The following is a 27923-nucleotide window of genomic DNA, read 5'->3' as shown; positions in this document are numbered from 1 at the left end:
TGAAAACCATACTTTCTAGTTCACCTTATGTTTAGAGGAACACAACTTCACTGACAAGACTATTCACCCAAAAACTGAGGAAAAAAAACCCCAAAAAAAACCAAACCCCAAACACTGGTATTGAAGTAGAGACCAGGTCAAGCGGAGAAAGCCTAGCTAGCCCAAGCTCCTGATGTAATGTTGCCTACATGGTAACTCTACCCCATTGAGTACTTACACACAGTTTCTAGCAGCCAGGTCTTTGTGAATGACCTCCCGTCTGGCCAAATAACTCATCCCACAGGCAATCTGAATAGCCATATGTACAAGATCCTGCTGGGAAATTGCCTGCAAGAGCACAGAACAACAATCATTGCAAAACTTTAAGCCCAGTACCTGTGAAGTTACTGGTTTTGTTGTACTCTCGTACCATCCCCCCTCCCCTTTAGTGGTTGGTGCTTCATAGTAGCATATTACAGACACTACCACCTGCTGAAAATTTAGGAAAAGTCTAAATGTGTGGCCGGTAGGACAACGGAAGTTCTCTTTCCCCCTGTCCTGGGCACTGGTGAGGCTGCACCTCAAGTGCTGGGTTCAGTGTTGGGCCCCTCACTCCAAGAAGGACATGGAGGTGCTGGAGCGTGTCCAGAGAAGGGCAACGGAGCTGAGGAAGGGTCTGGAGCACAAGTGTGATAAGTTCATGGCTGAGGGAACTGGGGTTGTTGATCCTGGAGAAAAGGAGGCTGAGGGGAGACCTTCTGTCTCTCTCCAGCTCCCTGAAAGGAGGGTGTAGAGAGGTGGGGGTGGGTCTGTTCAACCAAGGAACAAGTGACAGGACCAGAGGAAATGGCATCAAGTTGTGCCAAGGGCAGTTGAGATTGGATGTGAGGAAGAATTTCTTTGCTGAAAGGGTTCTCAGGCATTGGCAGGGGTTGCCCAGGGCAGTGGTGGAGTCCCCATCCCTGGAGGGACTGAAGAGTCGTGTAGACATAGTGCTGAGGTACATGGTTTAGTCGGGGACTTGTCAGTGTTGGGTTAATGATTGGACTCGAAGATCTTAAAGGTCTTTTCCAATCTAGGCAATTCTGGGATTCTGTAAATTATAACCTTTTTTTCTTTTTTTCTTTTTTTTTTTGACATGCCAGGTACAACTGTTTCCAATTTGCAACTGCCTCACTGCTACACAGCTTTTATTTTGATTAATGGTGAACATAGACAAAAATGGCCAATTTCACCCTTCTTACCACATTTTTTTCACTTTCTGTTTCTCTGGAAACCAACTCATTTTCAGGTAGCAGAGTACAAACAGCAGTCAAAATTCTTGCTGCTGTCTATTCCTGAAAACTAGGATCAAAGGCTCTTGCTCCATATATTTTCACAGCTTCACAGTCCTATATAAATTAAACCCTTGCAGATATTTATACCCCAGGTTTGCTCTTCCTTTTCTACATTGTTTCAGAAACTTCAGTATGTAAGTGGACTCAGTGAAATCCTGAGGTTAAAATAAACCAAATACTAAATTAAAATAATAATAAACTGGCTTCTTCATTAACAGATTGTTATTAAGAACAATAGCCATGAATTTCAGAAAACTCAAAGAGTTTGCTTTAGGTATTTGTAGAAAAGGTCCATCTTCAAATAAGTATCTAGGACACCAAATGTCCCATTTTTTGATAGTTTAGTACAGTCATACCTAGCTACTAAGAGGCTACTCCTGTTTGACATAATACAGATTATAAATACCATTTCTGCTTAAATTTTTGGAAAGGGATATTGGTGCACTGCATAGGGATTTATCATCCAGATTAAGTAGCAAAACAAGTAAAATCAAAGCTGAAAGACCCTAACAGCTTATTACAACTTGTAATTTAACAGAGGTAGGTGGATTTTGCTAGTTTGAAATCTGGAATAACAGGGACAACTGCTGATCTCAGGAAACAAGATTTCATTTTGTCCTTGATTTAGTCCAAAGACAAAAGCCAAATCAAAGTGAAGCTGAAGAAAAGACAAGGTAATGCTAACAAGAGAGATAGTTTTACTACATATACATATCCAACACTAAAAACTTATTCAGATTTTTAAAAATAAGCTAAATATGTTCTCATCTAGGAATATTTCCTTTCTCACTTCTGATGAAGTAAATGCAACATGTTCCATTGAAACACAGTGAAGTTATGAATGCTAAAGAAAAAATCCCCAGAGATTGTTTCCCTTAGTATTAAAAGTTAAATAAATCCAGGTATTTTACTTAACAGCAAACCTACAGCAGCACTGTAAAAGTTCAATAGAAGTGCTTTATGCTTACTATAAAATAATTAATAGCTATAGTAGTATATTAATAGTAATTAAATCGATAATATATTAATCATACCAAAAATAAAATCAGTAAATCTGAAATCTCTCCACATACAATTTTCCCCTGTGTATTCTAACTTAATTCCCAAATCATATATAATTTTCTCCAATTTTTAAATTTTTTTTTGTTTAAGATATATTGATATACCAGCTACTACTCTGACTAGAGTTGAACTCAGCTTCATGCCCTCTGAATATGTGTAATAAACACATCCAAGAATGCTTCTCTTGTATGAATAAAGACAAACACTTCCTAGGAAACCTGCTTGCCAATTCTCTCATTGTCACTACAGAACAGGTGAATAACACAATTTTTTTAAGGTACATACACAAATGATATACCAAAACTAAGTTTAACGGGCATAAAGTGACAGATTTTGGAGCGTACCTGAGGATTGTTAGCCTCTACCAGCTTGCACTGTCGCAAGAATAGTTTAAGGTTCCCCCAGTTCATGTACGGCAGCAGCACCATTGGTTTCTCTCCCTCTTCTATATAGACATGAGTGATAGGCAGCAGATTCCTGGAAAATAAAGAAAGAAATTCCTCACTTTATGAAACTGAAATGTGATTAAAATCTTCTCAACCCCTAAACACAGCAAGTGAAAGTAATTAAACACTGAAGAAAATAATTTAATCTTGCATTATGAATTGCAGAGCGCAAGGTCTCCAAATAAAAAAAAAAGTCTAGGGCTTCAGTTAAATTAGATATTTGAGTACTTTCCCATTATGAATAACCCTCCAAATTTTTTCATTTGGTCCAAAAGGGCTGAAATAAATTTCTGTGACTGCAGGTTATCATTTACATTAAGTAGTGACATATCTTCAACTTGGAAGTATATTACTCTAAATGCAACTAGAGATATAAAATATATAGCTCCATTACAGTGGGGGTTTTTTTTTAAAAAAAGTCTAGACATGTTTGATGCAGTTCAAAATGACAGAATAGAAAATTTTGGTTTTGAATCAACTAAACATCAAATTATCGACTCTAAATACAGAAGTATCTCAGGAGTTTTATCGCAGGTGTTTTCGAATCATAGAATCATTTAGGTTGGAAAAGACCTTTAAGATCAAGTCCAACTGTAAATCCAACACTGCCAAGGCCAGCACTAAACCACTTTAAAGGTTCCTTCCAACACCCTTATGGCTCAGATAACCCCATGCTGCATTGTTTCGAAACTTCTTCCTATATGATCCACATACAGATTTGTAGAAACTTGAAATAAACTACATATAGTTTCAATTTTCCATGAAATTTTTTTAAAAACTGTATCTTCTACTGAAAATATATTAGTAAGTCTCCAATGAATTATAATTATTTTTAAAAGGGAACTTTGTAATTTCCTGGTTTTACTTGAAGAAGTCTGATAGTCAGATATCCCACCCATGAGGTCTACATCCCCACGTAGCTCTAACTTCAATCAAGATAAAGATACCAGTTTTATAGGCAATGTACAGAAGAAAAGCTTTTTGTACTATTTAAAGAGTTTGACTTGTAAAAAGGAGGATAACAGTTGATTTTGAATGATGAGAGGGGGTTGTTTAATTTTGTTTCAATTTTAAGTATGTTTCCCCAAAAACCTGCCTACTCCTCTTAATAATCCTCTGTTTTAGGAAAGGTCTTAACCAGAATAACTATTAGAAAAGTAGCTTTTAAATGAAGTTTAGAATAATTCTGCTTGAACTATTCTAATTTCCTTCACATTACCAGTTCAGGGACTGGATGATGAGTGTAGGTTTCTTCTTACCTGCATCTATGCCAGTAATTAAGATCTTAAAGGCCAATTTCAGCCTTTTATCCAAGCTGCAAAACTGCCACTAACTCAGGCTGTTTGGGACATCAATTTAAAAGACTTAAGCCATCACTCCCCAAAAAATGTCATTAATTCTTAAGGAATAAATCCCACCAGAGCTGTCAGGATGCCATACCAGGACAACACGCACGCAAGACTGCTAAAGAGCATTTCCTCATTTCCGCGTGGGAGGGTACCCAAGCACAGTACTTTTCTGTGCCATGTAGAAAATTAGGAACAATACAAAACAGACTAGTAAATTAGCTAAACTGATAATATACTTACTCTCATCATCACTAAGATCCCACCACGTTTAACAACTAGCCTGTGCAAGAACAAGCATAAACCAACACATGCCTGCAGCACTTTTTTTCAGTAATAATAAAGAATATATAACAGGAATATCTCCCCATATTTCACTGTAAGGCTTGCAACACCAAACCAAAGACTTTCCCCATCTTCCCACATACTGCTAGTATTTGATTTACTGACTGTGCAGCTGAAAAAAAAAAAAGCTTATAAGCACCCTCTGTAATGAGAAGCATATCTACAATTTTGTATTTTAAAGTGACACAAAAATAGTTTCAGTTCTTTACGGCTTAAAAAAAAAAATTAAAATGTACAAAATGTTGCTGAGTTCTGAAAAAATCATTTCCTCTCCCCCCAGGGAGCTTTAAGCATAAGTATTTTCAGCTCACACAGATTATACAGTTTTGTTTATAAACACTGCTTAGCTTACCTGTGATGAAGTCCTCTGAGTTTACAGCTTTCAGTCAGCATCATTGTCACCTGTACCTCTGAGGCTTGATCTAATACAAAAGAAAAAAAAAAAAAATTAAAAGAACTGCAGATATAACTTTGGAAACAAATCAACATATTAATTAGAATCTGGTCCAGATTTACAAGTCAGCTGAGGTCATTTGAGCACAAACAGAACTTGTTTGCCTACTTTTTAAAAATGGAATTAAAAAACCCAAAACGAGCAAGCCAAGTTCTAGGGCCCATTTCTGCTGAAACAAACGGGGTAAAGCTGAAAAAGGAAAGAAAACACACTCCAGGTGCTGACAGACTGTACTTCTGCCACTTCCTGACAGCTTCTGGGCAGGCGTGAACTGTCTGCGCCAGGCAGTGCGGGTCACATCCTGCTCATGGGGCCGGTGCTGCTGGGAGAAGGGTAGTATACCGTGTGTTTCCAAAAGCACAGGAGTGCTCAGAAGACATCAAGTTCACTGTTGAATTACCAGTATGGGCTTCTGCAGTTTACATCCACATTGATGGAGACCATTTATTTCTAGATTTACTGATTTACTCTATTCTCTTCCCACATTTCAAACAAACAAAAAAGCAAACCACTGCTTGCCAGCTAAAATTCAAACATTCTGTGATAACTCCAGTAACCCACAGTGATCAGACCACCGACAGGGCAGAAGCAGAAGTGCTGCCTGTAACCCCTTCCCCACAAATATTTTTGGGTTTGGGTTTGGTTTTTTTTTTTTCCTCTCTGGTGGCAAGAAGCAACAGTGAAGCTGAAGGTGATATAAATCAGAGCTCTGACAATCCCACCCTCCTCATACCTGAGTGCATTTTTTGTCCCTCCTTCATGCTAGAACTAGTACTGGTGTGTCTAGGCAGCAAGCTAGCACAGGAGAGAGCCCGGGCAGCTTCCCTTGCTGCCTTAAGATGAATTTACATATTACAGATGAGTCAAAGTAACATTTTACTGCCCTGGGAGGAAGAAGAGGAGAGTGAATAAAGAATTCATCTGCTCTTTTCCCTTCTTCATGGTCTTGCCCTCTTCCCTCTACCAGCTCTGATGCCCTTTCCTAATTGAAATTTAACCCGGCAAAAGAAAACATGACTTTTGATTTGAGTTAGAGCGATGAGCACAAGGTAAGGAAAGAAGCACAAAGCCCAGAGGGAGAGCATGGCCTCCCTCCATGGAAACCACAAACTAATAGATAGGCTCTAACTAGAATAAACAAACGGGCATTTAGCTGTCCAGATCTGCTGGAAGTGGAGACAGCTTCAGGCACAACACAGCTCCCACCTAAGAAGGGTTCATCAAAAGAGAAATCGTGCAAATCAAGAACCTGTGAGCCACAAAACATTGGCTGGATTGAGAAAGTTCCCCTAAGTCAGGGAAAGGAATGATATCCCAAGGCAAAGAACTTCAAAGGCTGCTTTACCACGTCAGCTCAAGAGAGGTTCAAAAGGAGGCATGCCTTCCCAAAAGCATAAAGCACTAAAAAAAGGAGATCGGGAAATTATCGCACCTCGAGTGCTGGGTTCAGCGTTGGGCCCCTCACTCCAAGAAGGACATGGAGGTGCTGGAGCGTGTCCAGAGAAGGGCAACGGAGCTGGGGAAGGGTCTGGAGCACAAGTGTGATGAGTTCCCGGCTGAGGGAACTGGGGTTGTTGAGTCAGGAGAAAAGGAGGCTGAGGGGAGACCTTCTGGCTCTCTCCAGCTCCCTGAAAGGAGGGTGTAGAGAGGTGGGGGTGGGTCTGTTCAACCAAGGACCAAGTGACAGGACAAGAGGAAATGGCCTCAAGTTACACCAAGGGCAGTTGAGATTGGATGTGAGGAAGAATTTCTTTGCGGAAAGGGTTCTGAGGCATTGGAAGGGGTTGCCCAGGGCAGTGGTGGAGTCCCAATCCCTGGAGGGATTTAAAAGACAGGCAGACGAGGTGCTCAGAGATATAGTTTAGTAGTGGACAGGTATGGTTAGACTTGATGATTTCAAAAGTATTTTCCAACCAAACGATTCTATGATTCTATGAAATGGAGGTTATGAATGCAGATACAGGTCCCAGCCAGAGGCACTGAACCCTGAGCGCGCTTGGAAACCCCTGAGGAGCATCACTGCCTAGACCCTCTACAGGCTGGAAGGACCAAAACCAGCAAAAGCCAAACCACAGTGCTCTAGAGAAGTCTAGGCACAGAGGTGCCATTAGATTAGTGACAATTATGGCTCCAATATATTATGGGATGGATCAAACTGCTGCATTTTCTTGTATTTCATAACAAGTATGTGGGGTGGGGGGGGTATCAACAGGTTCTTGCAGTGCAGGAGGCCTCACCTGGCCATACTTACAAATCTCTACATTGAAATCCAGCACACAGAGGCATGAGAAATAGAAGGTCCTACTGACTGTGCAGCAATAGCACGCAAGGATTTTATACGTGACAAATTTGATGTGTAGGAGACAGACTTCAAAGGTTTGTAAGCAGACAAGAAAACCCAAGATAATACATTAAAATGAAGTTATACATGCATGAATGGCTGAATTATCCACAGGGCAAGAACCATTAAAAACAGAGGTGTAAAAGTGCAATAGAAGAAGTTAGAGGAACTGCTAGCATACAGCTTCAGGTTTCAATGCATTAATTACTAGAACTCAGATCATAACTTCTTCATCCCAGCACAGGAGGAAGGGAGGAAAGAGGTTACTAGGTGCGAGTTTACAGTGCTTAACTCACTTACACACTTAGAATCATATATGTTGTGAGCTGGAAGGACCCACAAGGATCATGGAGTCCAACTCCTGTCCCTGCACAGGACAATCCCAAGATTCAGACCATGTGTCTGAGGGCCTTGGCCAAATGCTTCTGCAATCTTGTCAGGCTTGGTGCCATGACCACCTCCCTGGGGAGCCTGTCCCAGTGCTCCACCACCCTCTGCCTCAAGAACCTTTTCCTCATGGCCAACCTCAGCCTCCCCTGCCACATCTTCCTGCCATTTCCTCTGCTCCTGGCATTCGTTGGTGGCCAGAGAGAAGAGATCAGCACCTGCCCCTCCTCTTCCCCTTGGGAGGAAGTTCTAGACCACGATGAGATCTCCTCTCAGTCTCCTCTTCTCCAGGCTGAACAAACCAAGCGACTTCAGCCTCTCCTCATATTTTGGCCCTGTGCTTGCTAAACTGGTTTCCTTTTAATTATAAGATCCACCACGCATTAATTCAAAGCTCTAAATCAGACATTATTTAAAACGTGCGTTAAAATCTACAGAACAAGTTCATCTGGTTCAGACAACGCACCTATTCATCTCTTCACACTAACACTGTGAGAGGTGACATTCTTCTGCTGATGCCCTTCCCTTGCCATCACAGAGGGTGTTTTTCACCATCAGGTCACTGATACATTTCGTTGCTTTTTTTCAGCTTGAGCACTACGCTATAGTCATTGAGCACCCAAAAGGATGATTGACTCCCATTCAAGTATATACGGAAATCTAAATCTTATCTTGTAAAACAGCCTCAGCATCCGTATTGTGTTTTCTTAACAATATTATTTCCTTGTTTTCTGTATGGAAAAAACTTATACAACAGCAACGAATTCAACATGCTCAGAATAAACAATAGCAGTACAAGTCTAACCCTCCTCTAGCTTAGACCGCTGCCAATTTAGAACAACCACCCCATTTGATTATTGTGGTTTTGTACTAGATATAATTCAAAATAGAATGTAAATCACTACTTCTTTGTGATTCTAGTCAAAAGAGGGTTAAAAAAATACCAAAACAGAGCTACTGCAAGAGTTCCCATTGCAATTAGACAACCTTTTAAGGCCAATTTCTTTAGTTACACACCAAAAAGTATATTTAAACAAACTCTTAGTCCTGTTTAGTAGATTATAACCACTTCCAAATGTCCAACAGATAGGTCTTCATAGATTATGAAGAAGTTGATTTTGGTAATAAAACATTTTGTTGTGCTCGATTTAGTGAACCTGACCATCCTGCACTGAAAACCCATACAAGCAACCCAGAAAATCCACAGCACTTCTGGCTTTGATATGAGAAATACGCAGTCCCAGAGTAAAGACAGCGATGCTCAGCAATTCCCGCTCAGTGAGACATTTTTACAAAAATATTCTAAGGTGAATCCTACAGATTTTTATTTTCCTGCCTGGGCCAAAGTGTAACCCTGTACCGAAACCACATATCAAATCTCTAAGCATTACGTGTAAGCGCATAAACGTGGGCATTTTATTCCCAGAATTGTTTGTGTAGCCACACAAAACGAGACCTGGGGAACGATCTTGTCAAACACACAAGCATGCCCACAGGCTTTTGCAGCTCGTTTCTTTCTGTACCGGATCCGTGAAGTCATTTGATATGAACACAACCACACACACAGCTAAAGAGAGTTGAATGGGGGAAAGCCTCCCACAGAGCCAGAAACCTCTTAAATTAGAATAGCAACTTAAAGCCACAGCAGAGGAGGCCATAGTCTCCTGTATATTAAATTTATGCGTCAGGAAACAGCCCTGAGTTTAAGTCAAACACCCCAGGGCAAGGCAACAAGGGCTCATTGCACAACTTCTTCAAAGCCCTAAAAAGTGCTAAACTTGTCTCTGAGATATTAATGTTATTTGTGATTAAGAATATGTCAGCGCTCAACAATTTATTCAGTTGCAGCCTGATAATCATGAGGTGTAGCCAGGTCAGTGCTCCTTAGCCCTGAAAGAGCATCATCTATTTTCACAGGGCTATCACGCACCAGCAGCTGAGTAACTGAACAGCAAAGGCTTCAAGTCACATGAGTTAAGAGAAAGATTTAATACCCAGTAGTAACTTTAGAAGTTCTATAAGGACCAAAAAGGTCCAACTTTCAGAAGCTACTTAAAACCAAGACTACTTCAAATAGATATAAACACATTCCAGAACTAGGAAGATGCTTTTAAAGCACTAGTTTTACCCTTTCTGTGCCAAGAGCCTGGCTGTGAAAGTCTACCCCAAGGCACAGAGCAAGAACCAACTAGGATTTCAAGAAGCTTTGATAAGGCTGCAAGTTTATCTAATGATATTACATTATTTGTATATAGCCAGGCACAATGGGGCTCTTGGCACTACTGTTTTTATATGAGAGGCTAACCTCTGCACACAGTCCTGGCAAGTGTGATATGTGCTGAGGCCCTTCCTGGTTCATACAGAGAAAGAACACCTATTTGATTTTTACCAACTTCTCAAAATCCATCTGCAAAACTGCATCTTAAAACCTTTGATCATCATCACTCAGTCACATGAATCACTGTAACACTCAATGTGGAAAAAAAAAATCTCTGGCAAGTTTTTCAATGACACTTACATTGCAGCAATTCGCTTGCTCTGAGACCAGGCGCTCCTAACAACTGGAGTGCATCATGTTCCACGTTCACCAGGTGGTAGCACATCAGAAAAGAATCACTCCACCCCTGAAATTACTTATCAGAGATGAAAAGCAGCAATTACCCGGATATTGCAGTGGGTTACCTGATTAGCTAGATGGTTTCCAAGAATAACATTTTAAGTCAGACCTCCTAGAAACACAAGGCACCTCATTACAACACAAGGCACCTAGCAAGGCACCTCATTACAACTTTAGACTGTAGCACGGTCACTGAAAGCTATTTCTTTAGAACGAAGACAAAGCAGAATCTTAAAAGCAATATAACAGAATCCCAGAATTGCCTCGATTGGAAAAGACCATTAAGATCATTGAGTCCGATCATTAACCCAACACTGAGAAGCCTCTGACTAACCTATGTCCCTCAGCACTATGTCTACACAACTCTTCAATCCCTCCAGGGATGGGGACTCCACCACTGCCCTGGGCAACCCCTTCCAGTGCCTCAGAACCCTTTCTGCAAAGAAATTCTTCCTCACATCCAATCTCAACTGCCCTTGGTGCAACTTGAGGCCATTTCCTCTTGTCCTGTCACTTGGTCCTTGGTTGAACAGACCCACCCCCACCTCTCTCCACCCTCCTTTCAGGGAGTTGGAGAGAGTCAGAAGGTCTCCCCTCAGCCTCCTTTTCTCCAGGCTAAAACCTAACCCTAACCATAACCAAAGGTTTCAAAATTGAAACAAGTCATTCCAGAGCCTACTATGGGCAACAACACACAGCAATTTCTTTCAGCACTCTATAAGAAGCAGCTCCACAAACACTCCAGCTAGGAAGTTTAAGGCTTCCGATAAACACATTTCCTGACAACAATATTTCAAAAGATGTTTTACGTGAAGCTTTTCTCATCTTTGGACCATTTGTAACGTCATCTTCCCATATGAATTTCCTTCCATCTCATATTGTAAGCTAATATTCCCCAAGGTGAGAACACTTATACAACTCATTTTTCTATACGGCTACCTGTTTTCACAAAGCCTGTATTACCCTTATTATCTTTCAAACTTGTGGGCTTTGCCAAATATACTGTGACAAAGTCCACAAGCTCAAGCATACAGGCAGGCGCAATGGTCACAGACTGTGTCCATAAAAACTGAGACTGTAGGAGTGAAACTGCCCTAAGTGTTCAGCTTTGGGTAAGAAATGGGTAAGTAGTAACACATCCTCTTTAATTACTGCTGCTTCTGCAGAGCAATTCATTATGTCAAATTTCTCCCAAGGCAGAATTCAATCCCAGTTCAAAGAGAATACATGCCTGAATACTGCTCTAACCCTTCTACACAAGTCTCTGTTTTTTTGGAAGAAATTCAACACTCTGAGACTATCCTGAGTTCACGTCTGTTTTACATGATATTTTTAATGCTGCTAGCAGAGATTTTCAGAACTTTCTTTCAAGAGAAAAATAAACTGCTTAAGGAATGTAAGTAGTCATGATCCAATCTGCTTTTTCATAGGTAGGATGGAAAGTAAATATACTAAAAATATTTATGCTTTAAAAATTTCAAGAGTTAGATAGTTAGGTACCATGCACGCAAATAGCACATCCATTGGCTTTCTGCCTACTGAGGAAGTGATGGAACAACACCTTGCTCTTGTTTTGCAGCTCTATTGCACGTGCAAATCTAGATAGCATTCAGGTAATGGCTATACTTTCACACATCGATGTCTGCCTGCTTTACAAGGCAACTACATGTTGCCTATGTATGTTAAGGATACACACAGACAAATGACAACGTTAAGGCAGTTACACCGTAGGACACTACGCTCAGTCTTGTTAGAATTCCAACAGAGCAGGATTCCTCCTCTAACCTTAATATCAAGTCTATTTATATTGAAATGTTTGTTTCCACACCACAACTGCAAAAGTTTATTTTCCAAAGCAAGGCAGTTAATATTTTCAAATCCAAGCCTAATTTTCAGAAATTTTGGAAGTGATTCAACATGACACTGCTAAAATAGGGAATGCTCTTCTGGTTTTCCGACATTACAAATGCGCACACAATTTTAAACCACAGAAAAGGGCAGAGAAGTATGATTTCGGGATAGTGCTATTTCCCTATGTAACAGCAATACTAGAATCCACGTAGCAGCAGCTAATAGCACCAAGTCAAAGGCAGTAATCCATTTAACTTAAAATGAAGCTGAAAGTGTAAGTAAATGCGAAGTGAAACTGGGGAAGAGAGACGTTAACTGGTTTAATGCTTCAAAGTCTAACAAGTATCAAAGGGCAGCAGCTAACAAACCTGAAAATACAAAATGGAAAAAAAAGTAGTTATTTTAACTGTATGTAAATGAAAGTTTACTGTATATAATGATTTTATTTCTTGCAGAAGCATATGGAATAACAAATCTTTAAATTAAGTAGTACATTAATTTGGACATCAATCTCAGAGCCACTACTCAAGATTTTTTTAATGTACATTGTACTATTTTAGGTGCCTCGGGATATTTTCTTAATGAACTGGGATTGAATTACAAACATTTTAAAGCTGATATTCAGAAATTTGCTACTTTTCCCTAATTCTTTAAATTCAGGTATCTTCCTTGATGAAGACGCCCAAGAATTTTGCTCAGAGTAGAAGTAGCTGTTTTCTTGGATTTTTTATTTTTAATTTTTATTTTTTTTTGGTCACAAACTTTCTTCTACAGAAACAGAATCCTGTACAATGATTTTGGGAGGTTAAATACTTTTCACTATTAACTTAAATCCTGTACATTTAAGACATGAACTTAAAAATATTTTCATAAGGCAGTGTTTTTAAGAATGAACTGCACAGAATAGGACATTCAATGCAATTTTAAAATGGTACCTTGGGAACAGCTGTGTATGTTCCAGGTTGCAGTACTGTATATGTCCAATATCACAGAATCCCAGAATGGTGGGGGTTGGAAGGGACCTCGGGAGATCATCCAGTCCAACCCCCCTGCCAAAGCAGGTTCCCTACAGCAGGTTGCACAGGAAAGTGTCCAGGTGGGTTTTGAACATCTCCAGAGATGGAGACTCCACAGCCTCTCTGGGCAGCCTGTGCTCCCACACCCTCACAGTGAAGATATGAACAAGAAACCCTTCAACTTGGTTAAGTGCATAAAATAAACTTTGTTAGGTCACCTAAGTATACCTATTGCTTTCCCCTCTGTGTTGGGTTTGGGGGGGGGCTATTTTTGGTAGTGAGGGAAGAGGCTACAGTGATGACCCCTGTGAGAAGCTTCGCATGAAGCTTCCCTGGCTCCAAGGTGGACCCACCTCCAGTCCAGGCTGAGCCAATTAGTGATGGGGAAATGACTCTGCAAATCCATATTTATGAGGGAAGGACTGTCTTGAAAAGAAGGAGGAGAGAACCTGGAGGAGAGGCCATTGACCTGAACAAAAGCTGACCATCGGCCTAAACAAAGGCTAGAGCACCCTTGCCATGAGGAAGGAGGAGGAGAGTGAGGACAGAGAACCTCAGACACTCAGTTCAACTGCATGGAGTAGGAGAAGGTAAGTTAGGTCCCCCACAGCCCATGGAGGTTCAACGGTGGAGCAGATACCCACCTGGAGATCTGTCTCCAGCCCATGGATGTCCCCAGGCCGGAGCCAGGAGCTGTGCTCAAAGAGGTCCGTGACTCCACGGGCAGCCCATGTTGGAACACTTTGTTCCTGGACTCTTGCAGCCCACGGGAGGAATCTCATGCCAGGAAGAGCGGCAGAGATGAACTGACTGCAACCCCCATTCCCTGTCCCCTGTGCTGCTGGGGGGAGAAGGTAGAGAAATGGGGAGCAAAGTGATTTGAGCCCGGGAAGAAGGGAGGGGTGGGGGAAGATGTTATAAGATGTGGTTGTTATGTCTCACTACCCTACTCTGATTGATTGGGAATGAATTAAATTGATTTTTCTTCCCCAAGTTGAGTCTGTTTTGCCCATGACCATAACTGGTGAGTGAGCCCTCTCTGTCCTCATTTTTAATCCACAACCCCTTTTTGTTGTGTTTCTCTCCCCATCTCACTGGGTGGCAGGGAGCTAGCACAAGATTGTATGGTCTTAGCTGTGGGTGAAACCACCATAACCTGCTTTGCAAAGCCAAAGTTCTCAGGATTTCTATTCCTACACCTCCTAACTGTACTGAAGAAGTCCTAAAGGGTCACCAGTTTGCATTTGGCTAGGTCGTAAGCAGGTCAAAACAGACATTGCATGAATTATAGGCAGTAACAGCTCTGCACACTACGGACAGTTAAGTCCCACTTGCTTTAACATACAACATTTAACATAGAACCGTAGAATTGTTTTGGTTGGAAGAGACCTTTAAGATCATCGAGTCCAACCATAAACCCAACACTGCCAAGTCCAACTCTAAACCATGTCCCTAAACACCTCATCTACCCACCTTTTAAATATGTGATGGTGACTCAACCATTTCCCTGGGCAGCCTGTTCCAATGCCTGAGAACCCTTTCAGGAAATAAATTCTTCCTCATATCCAATCTAAACCTCCCCTGGCGCAACTTGAGGCCGTTTCCTCTTGTCCTGTCACTTGTTCCTTGGGAGAAGAGACCGAGACTCATCTCGCTACAATCTTCTTTCAGGCAGTTGTAGAGAGCGAAACACCTAATAGGTTTCCTCCTGTCTACAACTCAACACAAACTTACATGGCACATTATGGGCCAAGGCTTCCATTAGAGCATCATGATCCATATTGTCTATGTGGGTGCACTTTGAGCATCCCCTCTTAACTAGATTAACAATATATAAAAATTTGACAAGTATAATGCTAGAGGGAGCCAAGAATGCTGAGAGTCCTTTAGTGACCTATGATAACATCAATAAAACTCAGAGCTTTGTTAAAGTTGGTAAAACAATGAAGGCTTAAGAGTTAATCTTCACTCACACTATGACTTTGTTTCCAGTGCTTTTCATGCATGGTTTGTTTTCAAACACTCCTTTCTTTTTAAGTGGTTAGAAAATGAAATGGAAGCAGTCAGGTTATCTTGAACAGCACCATCGGTTGTTTTTAACAAAAATGTACCTTGGCCAGAACATGCTAAATGAGTCAGGGCTCTGCACAACTCCAACTCTCTGCGTATGTTCCTGGAATAATACAATTCCATTTGTTTTGCAAAGAATTTTCTCCTTCACAGGAAAAGCACCATTAAACAAAGCATTCTTTAAATCAAAGGTGAAAACTGTGTTTTCTTCCTCTTCTGACGTAAGATGATCTAAAAGATTCACAAGAAAGTCTATTTCATGCCATATAAAGGCAGAAGAGATTTGTCAATCACTGGCAAAAGATGCGATGCCGGCTTTGAGAAACATGCCAACTGAGACACTGCCCAAAGTTGAGAGTGATTGGAAACCTCCTATTGGAAAGGAAAGCGAAGCATTACAATCTCATAAAACAATTCTACTGTAGAGCAAGAAACACAATGAAGAAAGTACATGCCAGGTAAGTCTCTTATCTTTCTTACAAAGAACTTATCAAGGTTATGTTGATCCATGGATTCCAACATCCCAAATATAGTAGAGAACATTCTTGTTCTTTCTGGCAATGTGACACAGCCTTAATCTTCATGAATGTCCATTTAAAAAAAGAATTAAGGCAAATTACCTATAGAAAAGTCTAAATGTGAATGAAGCTAAAACTTTTACAAAGATGACTAGGAAATTAACACACAGTGAAACTGTAAACTGCAAATCAAAAAGAACTAGATGTCCAACATGAAGGACCTAGACAAAGTATGAACAAGCGACACCTTTTGCCCAGGTCTTGTGACCTTTGTACTCCCAAAGTTATTAGAGCTTCCAGAAAGTTGTCTCTAATTTTGCCAACTGATACCCATTTTTTCTGTTAAGCTCTCCTGTTTGGCACAGAGCACGGCACATAATGGAAGACTCACGCATCCAGACGCACTCGATGAGACAGCATTAAAAGAACAACAAACCATCCCATTATAAATTACTGTATTTCATGCACATGCAGGTAGAAGCCCTGTCACTACCCATGGCATGTTACAACTTTTCTCCGAGTGCACTACAATTCAGTGAAATAAAAACCTCTTCTAAGGGACCTGGAGTGAACTTTCGGCACTCAGGGATGAATTCTGCCTTCAGACTATGTCCTTATAAAAGATACGGCATTGAGATTTCAAGAGAAAAGTCTCCAACTTTTCAGTCATATCAATTTACAAGCTACGGAACAAGCAGTCACTAGATCGGTTGAAAAGTATTTCAATGACTTAATGAACGATTCAGATTAAAGACTTAAGACAAATTTTGTGGCGTAGGAGAAACTAGTCAAATAACACTAAAGAAGCAAACTTCAATCTATTTGCCTCCTGCACTGATGTTGCTTTATTAGGATCAAACTTGTCCTTTGAGAGTCTGACCTAATACGTCAATCCCAGCTTGAGAAAATGGGGAATTCAATACATTTCTGGAAACCTGTCTCACACTCTCTGAATGGCCTCTTTCACTTCAAGAGTTTCTCAGGACAAAGGTAGGCAGGTCCAGTCTTTCTCAGTCTTTATGTATTACTGTTTCCTTTAACAGCAGATCATTTCAGAAGGGAGAACAAGTACTAAGTTCAGAAAAATCAAGGCTTCTTCGTTTCAATCGGCACTCTTCTGGTTTATAGTAATGCTCAACATCTCACCATCAGGCCAGAAAACACCAGGGAAGGAGAGTGGCAAAGGCTGCTGCAGTTACTGCCCTAACAGCCAACTATCTTTGCTTTTTGATCCTTTGGGGAAAAGGATCAACCCCTGGGAGTGGTAAGAAAAGCAGAAAGGGGCAAACTGAGAAGGCTGCAAACACACTCCTCTCAGAGCAGGAAATACTCACAGATCTAAGTATTGTCTGATGAGCACGACATTCATCTTCTCCAGGGTATGAACTGAAAAAACCTCTGTTCGTGTCGTTAGGAATAAGCCATCCTGAAAGGTTATGGATCCTATAATAAACTAACAACTAATGAAGGAACACTAGCTGAAGATGAGGAGAAACTTCTTTACTGTGAGGGTGTCGGAGCACTGGAACAGGATGCTCAGAGAGGTTGTGGAGTCTCCATCTCTGGAGATGTTCAAAACCCACCTGGACACTTTCCTGTGCAACCTGCTGTAGGGAACCTGCTTTGGCAGTGGGGTTGGACTAGATGATCTCCTGAGGTTCCTTCCAACCCCCACCATTCTGTGATATGCACCTGCACCCAACATATATGAGCAGCCCATGGCATGAGGAAGCCTTCCAGGCCCATGTATGCTACTCGTTCTTTCTTGAGCATGTCTTAATCACTTAATCCATGAGGCTTTACCACTCTGCACAACGCAAACTTGCTATGATCAATACAGCTTGCAATGGTAACACCCAACAACACTTCTGTGCCAGTACTCTGGTGTTATTCTGCAGGGGTGAAAGTTTATATCCAGTGACACAGTTGACAACTGTACCAACTAAGGTCATGTCTAAGCAAAGTTCACAGGTCAAGGGAGGTGATTCTGCTCCCCTACTCTCATGAAACCCCACCTGGACCACTGTGCCCAGTTCTGGGGTCCCCAGCACAAAAAAGATATGGACCTGTTGGAATGGGTCCAGAGGAGGCCACAAAAATGATCAGAGACGAGGAGCACCTCTGCTGTGAGGAAAGGCTGAGAGAGTTGGGGCTGTTCAGCTTGGAGAAGAGAAAGCTCTGGGGAGACCTTACCATGGCCTTTCAATACTCTAAGAGGGCTCATTAAGAAAGAGAGGAAAAGACTTTGGTTTTAAACTGGAATGGGGGAGATTTAGATTGGACATAAAGAAGATAAAATAATAATAATAATAATTTTTTTATTTATTAATTTTTTTTTTTTACAGTGAGGATGGTGAGACACTGGCCCAAGGTGTCACCAGAGAAGCTGTGGCTGCTCCTCCCTGGAAGTATTCAAGGTCAGGATGGATGGGGCTTTGAGCAACCTGGTCTAGTGAGAGATGTCCTTGCTCATAGCACTTGGGGTTGACTAGAGGGTCTTTAAAGGTTCCTTCCAACCCTAACGATTATGGTTCTACAGTTCTAATATGAAATCCTAGTTTGGACACAAGTGTACTGATCATGTTTGGCATGTCCAGATGTTCTCCTTCCAAGAGGTTTTTTCTATTGGCCATTCCAGATTTAAAGCTGTAGCAATTACCCTAATACCAAAACAGCCAATGCAATGTCTTAAGTCTCACTGGTATCAGAGCTTGAGAAAAGAAAGAGGTGTTTCTCCTCTCAAGAAGGTTATTCTTCCTCACTACACCTGCTGAAAGAATTTCAGTTCACATTTTTCAGAAGATCTGAAACACCCCACACCTCTTCCCCATTATTTTCTGCCATTCAGGATAACACTGGACTTTATTTTATCAATTTCAGAGTGCATCACTGGGTAAAAGAAGACAGCTCTGGAACAGCCCATGCTTTATGGGGTGGCTAATTTAGCTATGTAGACAAAGCCTTTTTGCCTTGTTTCTTTTCCATGACCCTCAGGCTCCTTTCTTGCCTTTGGCAACAGAGATACTTAAGTGAGTTTAATAGTTCTCTTACCCATCTCATTTTTGTGGTCCTGCCCTACTCTTGTGTTTGTGCCAAAACAGCAGTGTGTGTGGCCACAGAAAGAACGAGATCAAGAAAAAATTCTGGTTAAGAGTATTTTTGCAGGTTTGTTTTTTTTTTTCCAAGCAGATCAAATTCCCAACTTATTACATGACCCAGCTGCACACACAGCTATCACAGCCAGGGTACAAAGACAAAGCTGCTTAATATTAGCCCTATAAATGAACTGCTGTAAGGAGAAGTGGGGATGTTTATTTTCCTAGCAACGTTCTGCTGCCCAAACCAGCATTATTTCACAGACAAGTATCATCAAAATCTATTACAAACTTTGTCCATATAGATCCTTTTTAAAGCTGAGAAATGCCCTACAGACAACAATTATGTGAATACCATTACTCCCTTAAGACCACGCTCCAGTTCACCGCAGCCAGAAAATCTTTTACTGCAAAGGGAAGGGCTGGAGAAATCAGGACGCATGCTGTGTCAAAGAAACAAGGCACCACAAGGGAGTAACGCAGCTTTAAGAAGGGACTAGAAGGCCCATTTTGGTAAAGCAATTAGTTAAGTGGTGATGGGAGGCAGCTAAATTAAGATCTGTTCTCACAAGTGTTGTCTTGACATTTAATCCAATGCTATAAAAAGTAAGCACGCTCAAGTAGGGCTGAACAGATATCCAACTGCCCCAGCTGACAACAATTTTGGGGTTCTTGAGTTGTAGTATTTGTTGACTTTGAATCAGGGCAGAGAAACACCAAATAACACAGCAAAGGGGATCACAGGTAAAGGTAACACTGGTGAATGATGCCCCAAGTCAGATGGTCTCATCATACACAGAGAAGCACCAGGCTCACGTGATATAGGTTAAGCTTTTTGGAAACTATATAAAACTAAAATGATAAGTCAGAACTGTTTGGCAGGGAGGGGCAACAGAAGAGGGGAGAACTCGGGAAAAGTTCTCAAAGTACTGCAAAGCAGCTTTTTTTTTTTTTATCAAGGATGCTCCTTTACTTCTTGCTAGAAGTCACTACAAGAAAATACTTTCCTTTTTACAAGAGGACCATTTCTTTTGTTACAGATACGTCTACTTCAGCAGACCCAGTTCTAGCTACCACCATCAAGCTAAATGGTAGCTACCAACATCTTGCAAAGGGATTGTCTGCAAAATCTACTGTCCTCTCTGGACTAAACAGGGAGGAAAAGTGCTACAGAATGAAAGCATACCACCTCAAGAGGCACTCCTGAAGAAATAATGGAAGTATTAAGTGATTAAGAGAGTAACTGTCACCCTGAATCTAGGAATACCCATGGGGATGTGCAAGAGGAAAGAGCAGGACAAATGACAGCAGCAAATCCTCATTCTTCAGCCCTCTGTGAATCCCATTAGCAGAAACACAAGCAGATGTCCCAGATCACAGATGAAGCTGTGCTGGATGACTCGATGCTGAGACAGATTTATCACAGGTTGTCCTCCTGCTGCCCATGAAGCACAACCTCACTACTGGTACTCATCCCTCCATACCAGGCTGATCAGGAACAGAGGCTAATTTCACCCTACCTGTGTTGAGTACTCACAGCTGGTACCTGGCTCACAGTACTGCAAATTAAATCTTATTTTTACATTTAATATACTTTGTTAAAGCAGCAGGTATGGTTAACGACTGACCTGTCTTCGTTGTCACAGCAGCAAAGGTGATGCCACCCTGCTAGGCCTACATCAAAACCAATGCACAGCTCAAGAATGCAACAGCATCCAGCACAAACTGCCAGGTCAGACTGGTTAAAGAAGTAGGGACTTCTTTTTTAGCTACTTTTATTCCAAATCAGGTTGAATTTAAAAAATTCCTCCTCTTGAAGTGAGCATGAATCTTCTTCCAAGTGGCTTTCCACCTAAACATTTTTTATTATTATCACAATCACATAACTGATTGTGTGAGAAACATACCAAGAACAACAGCTTGCTTTCTTTAAGCAATATATTTTTTTCTTTAAAATGCCATGGAATAAATGGGTACCAGAAAAATTCAACAACAAAATTTAGCTTCGCCAATTCCCACTTTCCTCTTTAAAATTAGTATCTTTAAAAATTTCTAGCCAGCTAAAAAAAATTTAAAACAAGTTGAAATTCTTATAGAAGCCTTTTTAAAAAAAAAAAAAAAAATTAAAGAAGCTGTAAAATGGAAGACCAAAGGCAATAATACACCCAGTTGAACTGGCAAGCAGCTACTGCACAGAGAATTCAGCAAAACTCTCGTGAGCTACTGAGAACTCTCACAAGGATGAATGCAGAGGAGGGGATACATGCAGGGTATATGTAATATATACGTAGGATATGTAATATGGTTTTCAGTTATATTTACTTTGCTTCTTAAGTCCTGATCATGATCTAAATCGCTCTGAGAGTTATTTCAGGAACAAAGATGCTATATTTGTATAAATTAAGTTCTAAATCGTAATTCTCATATTGCAGTAGCAAAGTTTAAGGATCACAGAAACTATACCCCATCTTCTGTACAGCCGCACATGTTTGTAAAAGATTTTAAGATGCACTGCAGGGGCTTTTTTCAGTAATTTGCAGAGGAAAAGGCTGTGGATGGAAAGAACAATGACACGCTAGGGGAAAAAAAAACAAATCTAATTTTTACTTAGAAGAATAATAAGCAAAAGTATTCAAGACGCAGTAACTGAAGGCACTGCTGGATAACACGCGCATTTTTCTTCCATATAAGATTTGTGCTCTCTCTGGTTGCAGGCAGCATCCAAATTGCTTTTGCTTTTTAAGCAGTAGACATTTGCGTATTTTGGGCTGAGGGGTTTGTTTTTAAAGATAGATTTGATACACACACCACAATCCAAACAACTGAATGCAAAAACCCCCCTCTTTCATGTAAACATACCTTTAACAGTTTTGACAAAAACTTGTTTCTCTTTACTGGGGTCTTTTTCTTCTATTAGAATCCCATGGAAAATGCGCCCAAATGTGCCTATGAAAAGAACATACAATTAGTAAGTATTATATGCTTAAAATACACCAATAATGTTAACAGAATTTAATATCTATCACAAAAATATTAACTTAAAATGTATCAGTCACAGCAGAAAGCTAGGAACAAGGGCAGTTAAAGCATTATTTCTGAATGCCCTATTAAGTCAACAAGTATAACCCAACCGCTTCTCCAGCACGAGGTCGATTCAGAACCATATGTGGTAAACGCTGAAGGTTTTAGATAACTAAAACTTAGAGGGACAAGCATGAGAGTGAAATAATGAGAGTAGCAGAATCCAATTAAATTAAGTATCAATACCAATGATGGGTTTATTTGGGGCAGTTCAGGCTTTGTCAGCTGTCTGCACTACAATCTCCAACTCTGTCCTTTTCTCATCCAGCAGGTCTGGAATTCTCCAGTCAAAACATTTCTGTCAAAGATGGGATTTTTTTGTAACTGTTCACAGGGAAATACTGGTTTCAGTAAACCAGTACACAGGGAACAGTTTGAAAAAACAGTATCACATTATTCAAGTGTTTCAGCTCAGCTGGAAGGTGTTGGGTTTGTTTGGGGTTGTTTTCTGTTAGGTTGGTGTTTTGGGGTTTTTTTCAGTCTCTCCAACATTTTTCCATTCACTAAATTTTAACAATGCTATTGCAGGAAGGGGAGCTACATTAAACAGTAAGAACAACTGCATCACAGTAACACACACAGAATTGACTTTTTATACAACTCAGGTGGCAATGCTTTTCTGTCACACTATTACCACGCAGCAACCTCATGTGGTCTATTCTTATGTCGCATTCCTTTCCCATCAATTTGTCCTGTCTGATTAGGTTGAAAGATCTTTGATAGGGATTGTCTTAGCCTGGTTGTACGTCTTCCGGCATGGAGCAGGGGTCTCATTTTGTTTCTAAATACTTCACAGGGACAGTGTAACACTTCCATCATCAACCCTGGGATGGCACAAAAACCCTGTAAGAGAGGGATCTTCAAACTGTTGTCCTGGTTTCACTAGGATAGAATTCATTTTCTTCTTAGCAGCTAGAAAGCACTGTGTTTTGGTTTCAGTGTGGGATTTGTTATGACAAGAATGTTGATAACCTACAAGGACATGGTGTTTGGGTAGTTTGCAATTGCAAAGGACTGGAAGGGAGGAAGTGTAGTAAGTAGCAGAACCCAGAACTGACATTTGGATATGTCAATGAGATATTCCATATCACAAACACAGAATCACATCATGGTCTTTATATTAACCAGGGCTGACCAGAAAGTGGGGGATTCTCTTGGGAATCCCTCGGGCTCACTCTTCTGGGATTGTGGCTTTGGGTTCGGAGTTCCTTTTTGCTTCTCCAGAATCACTGTCAACAGAAGGTCAGCAATTGTACAGTGCATCACTCATTTATATATATTAAAAAAATCATTACTATTTAAATTTTATTTTATTCCAATTACTAAATGTTTCTTATCTCAATCTACAAGTCTCCTTACCTTTACCCCCCCAATTCTCTCCCCTATTCTCCTGGGAGGGGGTGCGAGCAGCTGTGTGGTGTTTGGCTGCCAGCCAAGTTAAACTACTACACAATCGTAATCTCATTAAGAAGCAATTTAACTAGAGACTATAAGCAACCATAAATATACAGCACAAGTTATTCACCGTAAACTAAAACCCTCTTATCTTGGTTCTTGAAGACATCATGAGAGTGCCTTAAATACCTATTTCCAATATACAGATATATGTAAGAGTCAAAGGGAAGACAGCATCTTGTACTGAAACATGTTATAGTATCAAGCTATCTATTCTTAAATGCTGGAAATAAAGAGAATGGGGAAACATGTAAAAGCAGTTATGATTAGAAAATAGTTTTTACGGAATTCATATCTAGACATAATAAGACTGTAACACAGCATGCCAGTGTGGCCTATGGTTTGGGGTTTTGTTGATTTGAGTTATTTTAATAGTACCCTGAAAGACTTGTATATTAGCAATAATTGTGTGCTGTAACATTTAGAGACAGCAGCTTGAACACACTACTTCTGCCTCACTCTGCCCTAGGCTTTTTGCTGATTATGCTGTTTATATTCCAGACTGGACATCTAAGTAATGTCTCTACTTCACCAGAAAATGATAAAGGTCCATGTACTGTTAACATCTGCTCCATTTATTAAAGCACAGCTATCTCATTCCAAACTTTTTTTTTTTTTAAATACATCTACATTTTTGTCTTGCATCTCGTACAATAGGAGCTTGATGCAGGTTCAGAATCAGGTGCCACACGAGCCCAGCAATACAGAAGGCTCCTACAGCTCCCTCTTCCTCTGCACACTCGCAGACCTGGTGCTTTGCATTTTCCAACTGGTTACACCACAACAGAACCATAATCTCCTAAATTATTAAAACAGAAACATAGAATCACAGACTGGTTTGGGTTGGAAGGGACCTTTCAAGGCCATCTAGTTCAATTCCCCTGCAGTGAGCAGGGACATCTTCAACCAGGTCAGGTTGCTCAGAGTCCTGTCCAACCTGACCTTGAATTTCATTTCCAGGGATGGGGTTTCTACCACTTCTCTGGGCAACCTGGGCCAGGGTTTCACCACTCTCATTGTAAAAAATGTCTTCCTTACACCTAGTCTAAATCTTCCTTCTTTTAGTTTAAAACCATCATCAAGTCCTTCTCTGCAGGGCTGCTCTTCACCTCACTTCATCCCCAGCCTGTATCGATACTGGGGATTGCCCTGACTCAGGTGCAGAACTTTGCATTTGGCCTTCTTGAACCACATGAGTTAAAGTAGGCTCATTTATGGAAGCTACTTGAACTTTACAATGAATCTTTGGCCAATACCCGTAAAATTAAGTTCCATTGGCAGCACTTAGGAATTCTTGAAAATTTTACATACACATTTCTATTATTCGCTTTTTCCACGCTGAGGTTCTGCTGTTCTCAGTTGACAGAGGATCAGCTCTGCTACAACCCTGAACTAAAACTGGTGACTGTTTATCAGGAACTGTCTTCTAGCCCTCAGGCTAACTTTTGAAGGTTCTGACAGATTCAAATACCAGCTGGAGGCCAAGAAACAAGATTCCACTATTAACTGGGTCCACATTTCAACAGTTATTCAAGCCACGCCTCACAGAACAGGGCAGCTCCGTCACTCGGTGCTGAACATCTGAAGTTCAGCTGTAGCACCGAGTCACTTCTCGGCATGGGATGACTCCTAACATCACAGCTACAGGCAACAGACAATACAAAGGAACATCTCCCATGCAAAGGAAGCTTTTTGCAGAACCAATACTGGAGTTGAGCACAAAGCTGCCTCATTGGAGTCTGAGAGACATACAATAAATGGGGAGTGTTAGCACCCTCCCATTGTTTTTCAGGCAGTAATGCAAAGCATTTAGCAGTTCTACCTCCAAAGGATGAGCATGTCAGAGATCTACCTTTGAAAAGTTTGATTTCTCATAAGGCTCAAGGAACACTTATTCAAAGCTGCAGCAGTAAAGATTAATGACAAAAACCTCAAAATAATTAAGTCTATTTCCCAAATTCAACAGCAACAAGAACCAATTGATGTTGCACTTGAACACTTCCAAAGTAAACATTAAACAAGACAAAAGAATCAGGTAGTTTCTGAATTTTTCATATCATAGCTGTAAATGTTGCATCTGCTGATTAGATTTCCAAATCAGAAGCTATTAAATTGAGATTATGAGTTTAGATGACTGAGATTTTTGTGGGCTTTGGGTTTTTTAGTTTTGATTTTTTTTTTTTTGTTAAGAGAAGCTCTCCTGCAGTAATGTACAAAAGTGAGTTACTCTGCCAGTTACAATCCCAACCGATTACCTCATTCCTTAGCCATCTCACCCTTACCTTGATTTAAGGGACCAGATTATGAAGACAGACAAGCTGAATGACTTAGCACAATTAGTCGCTCCCCGATTCTAATGAATTCTGGAAACTGCTTTCCCCACCCACCCCCCCCACCCCAAATGCAAACATTCATCATTCTCCTCCACCAAAGTTACGAAGATGAGAAACGTCATCTATGACTAAATTCAGAAAAATCTAGCTACTAAAATATATATATATGTATATACAACATGTTGTAGTTAACAAGTGTCCGAGTCCTGTAAATACCTTCTTGAAGCACATCTTTTAGAGTTATCCTCTCCCTGGAGATGGCTATGTCCTTCACTTTAGCTTTTGCTTCCATGAGAGTGACACTTTTAAGATCATTCTTCTCTATCCGTAATGTAGGATAACCTGAGGAGCCAGCAGAGCCAAACAAACCAATATAAATACCCTTATAATGAGAACACAAACACATTGCTTCACCTCAGCACCACCTACAGGTATAAAGACCTGCAAGCAGCATGGACTTAAAAAGATTAAGTATTAATCTTAAAAAGATTATAGTATTAAACAACAAACACAAGAGAAGTCATGTGAATGTAATAATCCATGAGGGGAAAAAAAAGTCACGCAGGAATTCTATATAGCATCATGCAATCAAGTCTCATTATGAACACCAAGTAAATAAAACTCCTCCTTACATACTGAAGCTGATTAACACAACACTGCACTTTCCTGACAAGGAAATAAAGATCACAGTCAGAGACTGTCAGACTTGTTGGAGTGAGGATGCCTTACCCCAGCAGGACATAACCAAGACAACTAGTGCCCTCTTCTGGCACTTGTAGACATCTAGATACACTTAATATAGTCAGAAAGAGCTAAATATTTTTGTACAAGTTTATGAATCACTGGAGAAAAGTCTTCAGAATTTCTTTTATGATAATTATTTTTTTTTTAATTTAGTGAGCATGGTGATGGTGGTGTTGGGTTGATGGTTGGACTTCATGATATTAGAGGTCTTTTCCAACCCTAATGATTCTATTCCTGTGGAAGGACAAAGAATGTTCTTCCTCTTTATTTTGTCCATTCAAGACTTTTTTCTCCTTATACCAGTTTTCACTGTTCCCTGCGCTACTGGGGCTGTCCCACAACAGGCAGGAGACATTTTGAAACAACACGGACTGAACACAGCAAACAGGTGCCATTTAGGCATAGTCAAGGTGAGGAGGGTTTCATCACCACTCTGGACTTGGTTTGTAGATCATTTTCATGACAAGTCCCCCTCTCCCCTTTCGCCATAAGCTCAGTAATGAGTTCCCAGGGGTCATATTTAAATTAACAAAATGCTGTCGTTTAGAGGACCAACCTAAAAACCTGAGGACATCAACAGCAGAATGTGATCTGGGATAAGAGATGCAAAATAAAAAGGCTGGGCAGGGAGTTCAGGTGGCAAGAGTGAAAACAAGCTCAAGAATTAGTTGCACACTAAGGTCTCTTCCAAATTTTGTGGAAAGGAATTTTTTTTTCCGTATATTTATTTTTTATATATATTTTTATTTATATTAATGCTTCTACTAAATAAATTTTAAAAGCAGCTTTTTGCAAGGGAAAGATGAATTACGATGAAAAAAAAAATCCTTTTTTTTTTTTAAGGCAGATATAGTACAATTTAGAAGAAAGCCAAAACTTTCCCAAAGTTGCAGGAGTTCAACCTTAGGTAAACACCTGTTTCCACACATTGGGAGGAAACTGGAAAACATACTAGGGCTGAACAGTCATGACAACATTTATGCAGTGCTCCCTCATGAATTGGGATGGTCTGTATCACCACTGAGTGCAATCAGAAGAAAACGGGTGAGACTTCTGGGTCTTACTGGTTGCTTTAAAAACAAATAAAAAAATCAGGTCATTAATCTTTATTTTTACCTAGCTCTAAATAAAGGAACTATATTGATGTTTCTATTCATCAGATTGATAAACAAAGTCTCTTTGGGCAATTAATTCAAAACTATTGAGCATTACATAACAGAAGAATCTCTGGCAGTAGATGAAACCAGGAACCATTTAATTTATACTTTCTCTGAAAAGGTCAGGAGTGCCAGGGTACTATTTCAGCTTGGCAGCTCCCACTCATACTGAGAAAAACAGCAATTTGAGTTTAACAGAGGGACAGTTGGTTCATCTGGCCAGGCTCCCCCATTTTTCTCACTTACACTCTTACAGAATCCCAGAATTGCCTGGATTGGAAAAGCCCTT

At 40.4% G+C, this 27923-nt stretch overlaps 1 protein-coding gene across 1 annotated transcript in view; it reads right to left on the bottom strand.

Annotated features, from left to right (window-relative positions):
* Positions 1-213: 213 nt before the first annotated feature.
* RYK (receptor like tyrosine kinase) overlaps positions 214-27923 on the bottom strand; it is a 42678-nt gene continuing 14968 nt past the window's right edge. Inside the window, exons 7-11 of the mRNA XM_010176290.2 lie at positions 25950-26075; positions 21724-21810; positions 4868-4937; positions 2723-2855; positions 214-327 (exon numbers count right to left, since the gene is read on the bottom strand). Coding sequence (XP_010174592.2) covers positions 214-327; positions 2723-2855; positions 4868-4937; positions 21724-21810; positions 25950-26075 — 530 coding nt within the window. The remainder of the gene's footprint in view (positions 328-2722; positions 2856-4867; positions 4938-21723; positions 21811-25949; positions 26076-27923) is intronic.

Source organism: Antrostomus carolinensis, unplaced genomic scaffold (genome assembly GCF_000700745.2).
Source record: "Antrostomus carolinensis isolate BGI_N321 unplaced genomic scaffold, ASM70074v2 scaffold14349, whole genome shotgun sequence".
In the NCBI taxonomy this organism is placed as follows: Eukaryota; Metazoa; Chordata; class Aves; order Caprimulgiformes; family Caprimulgidae; genus Antrostomus; species Antrostomus carolinensis.
This window is presented reverse-complemented; position numbering and strand designations above follow the sequence as displayed.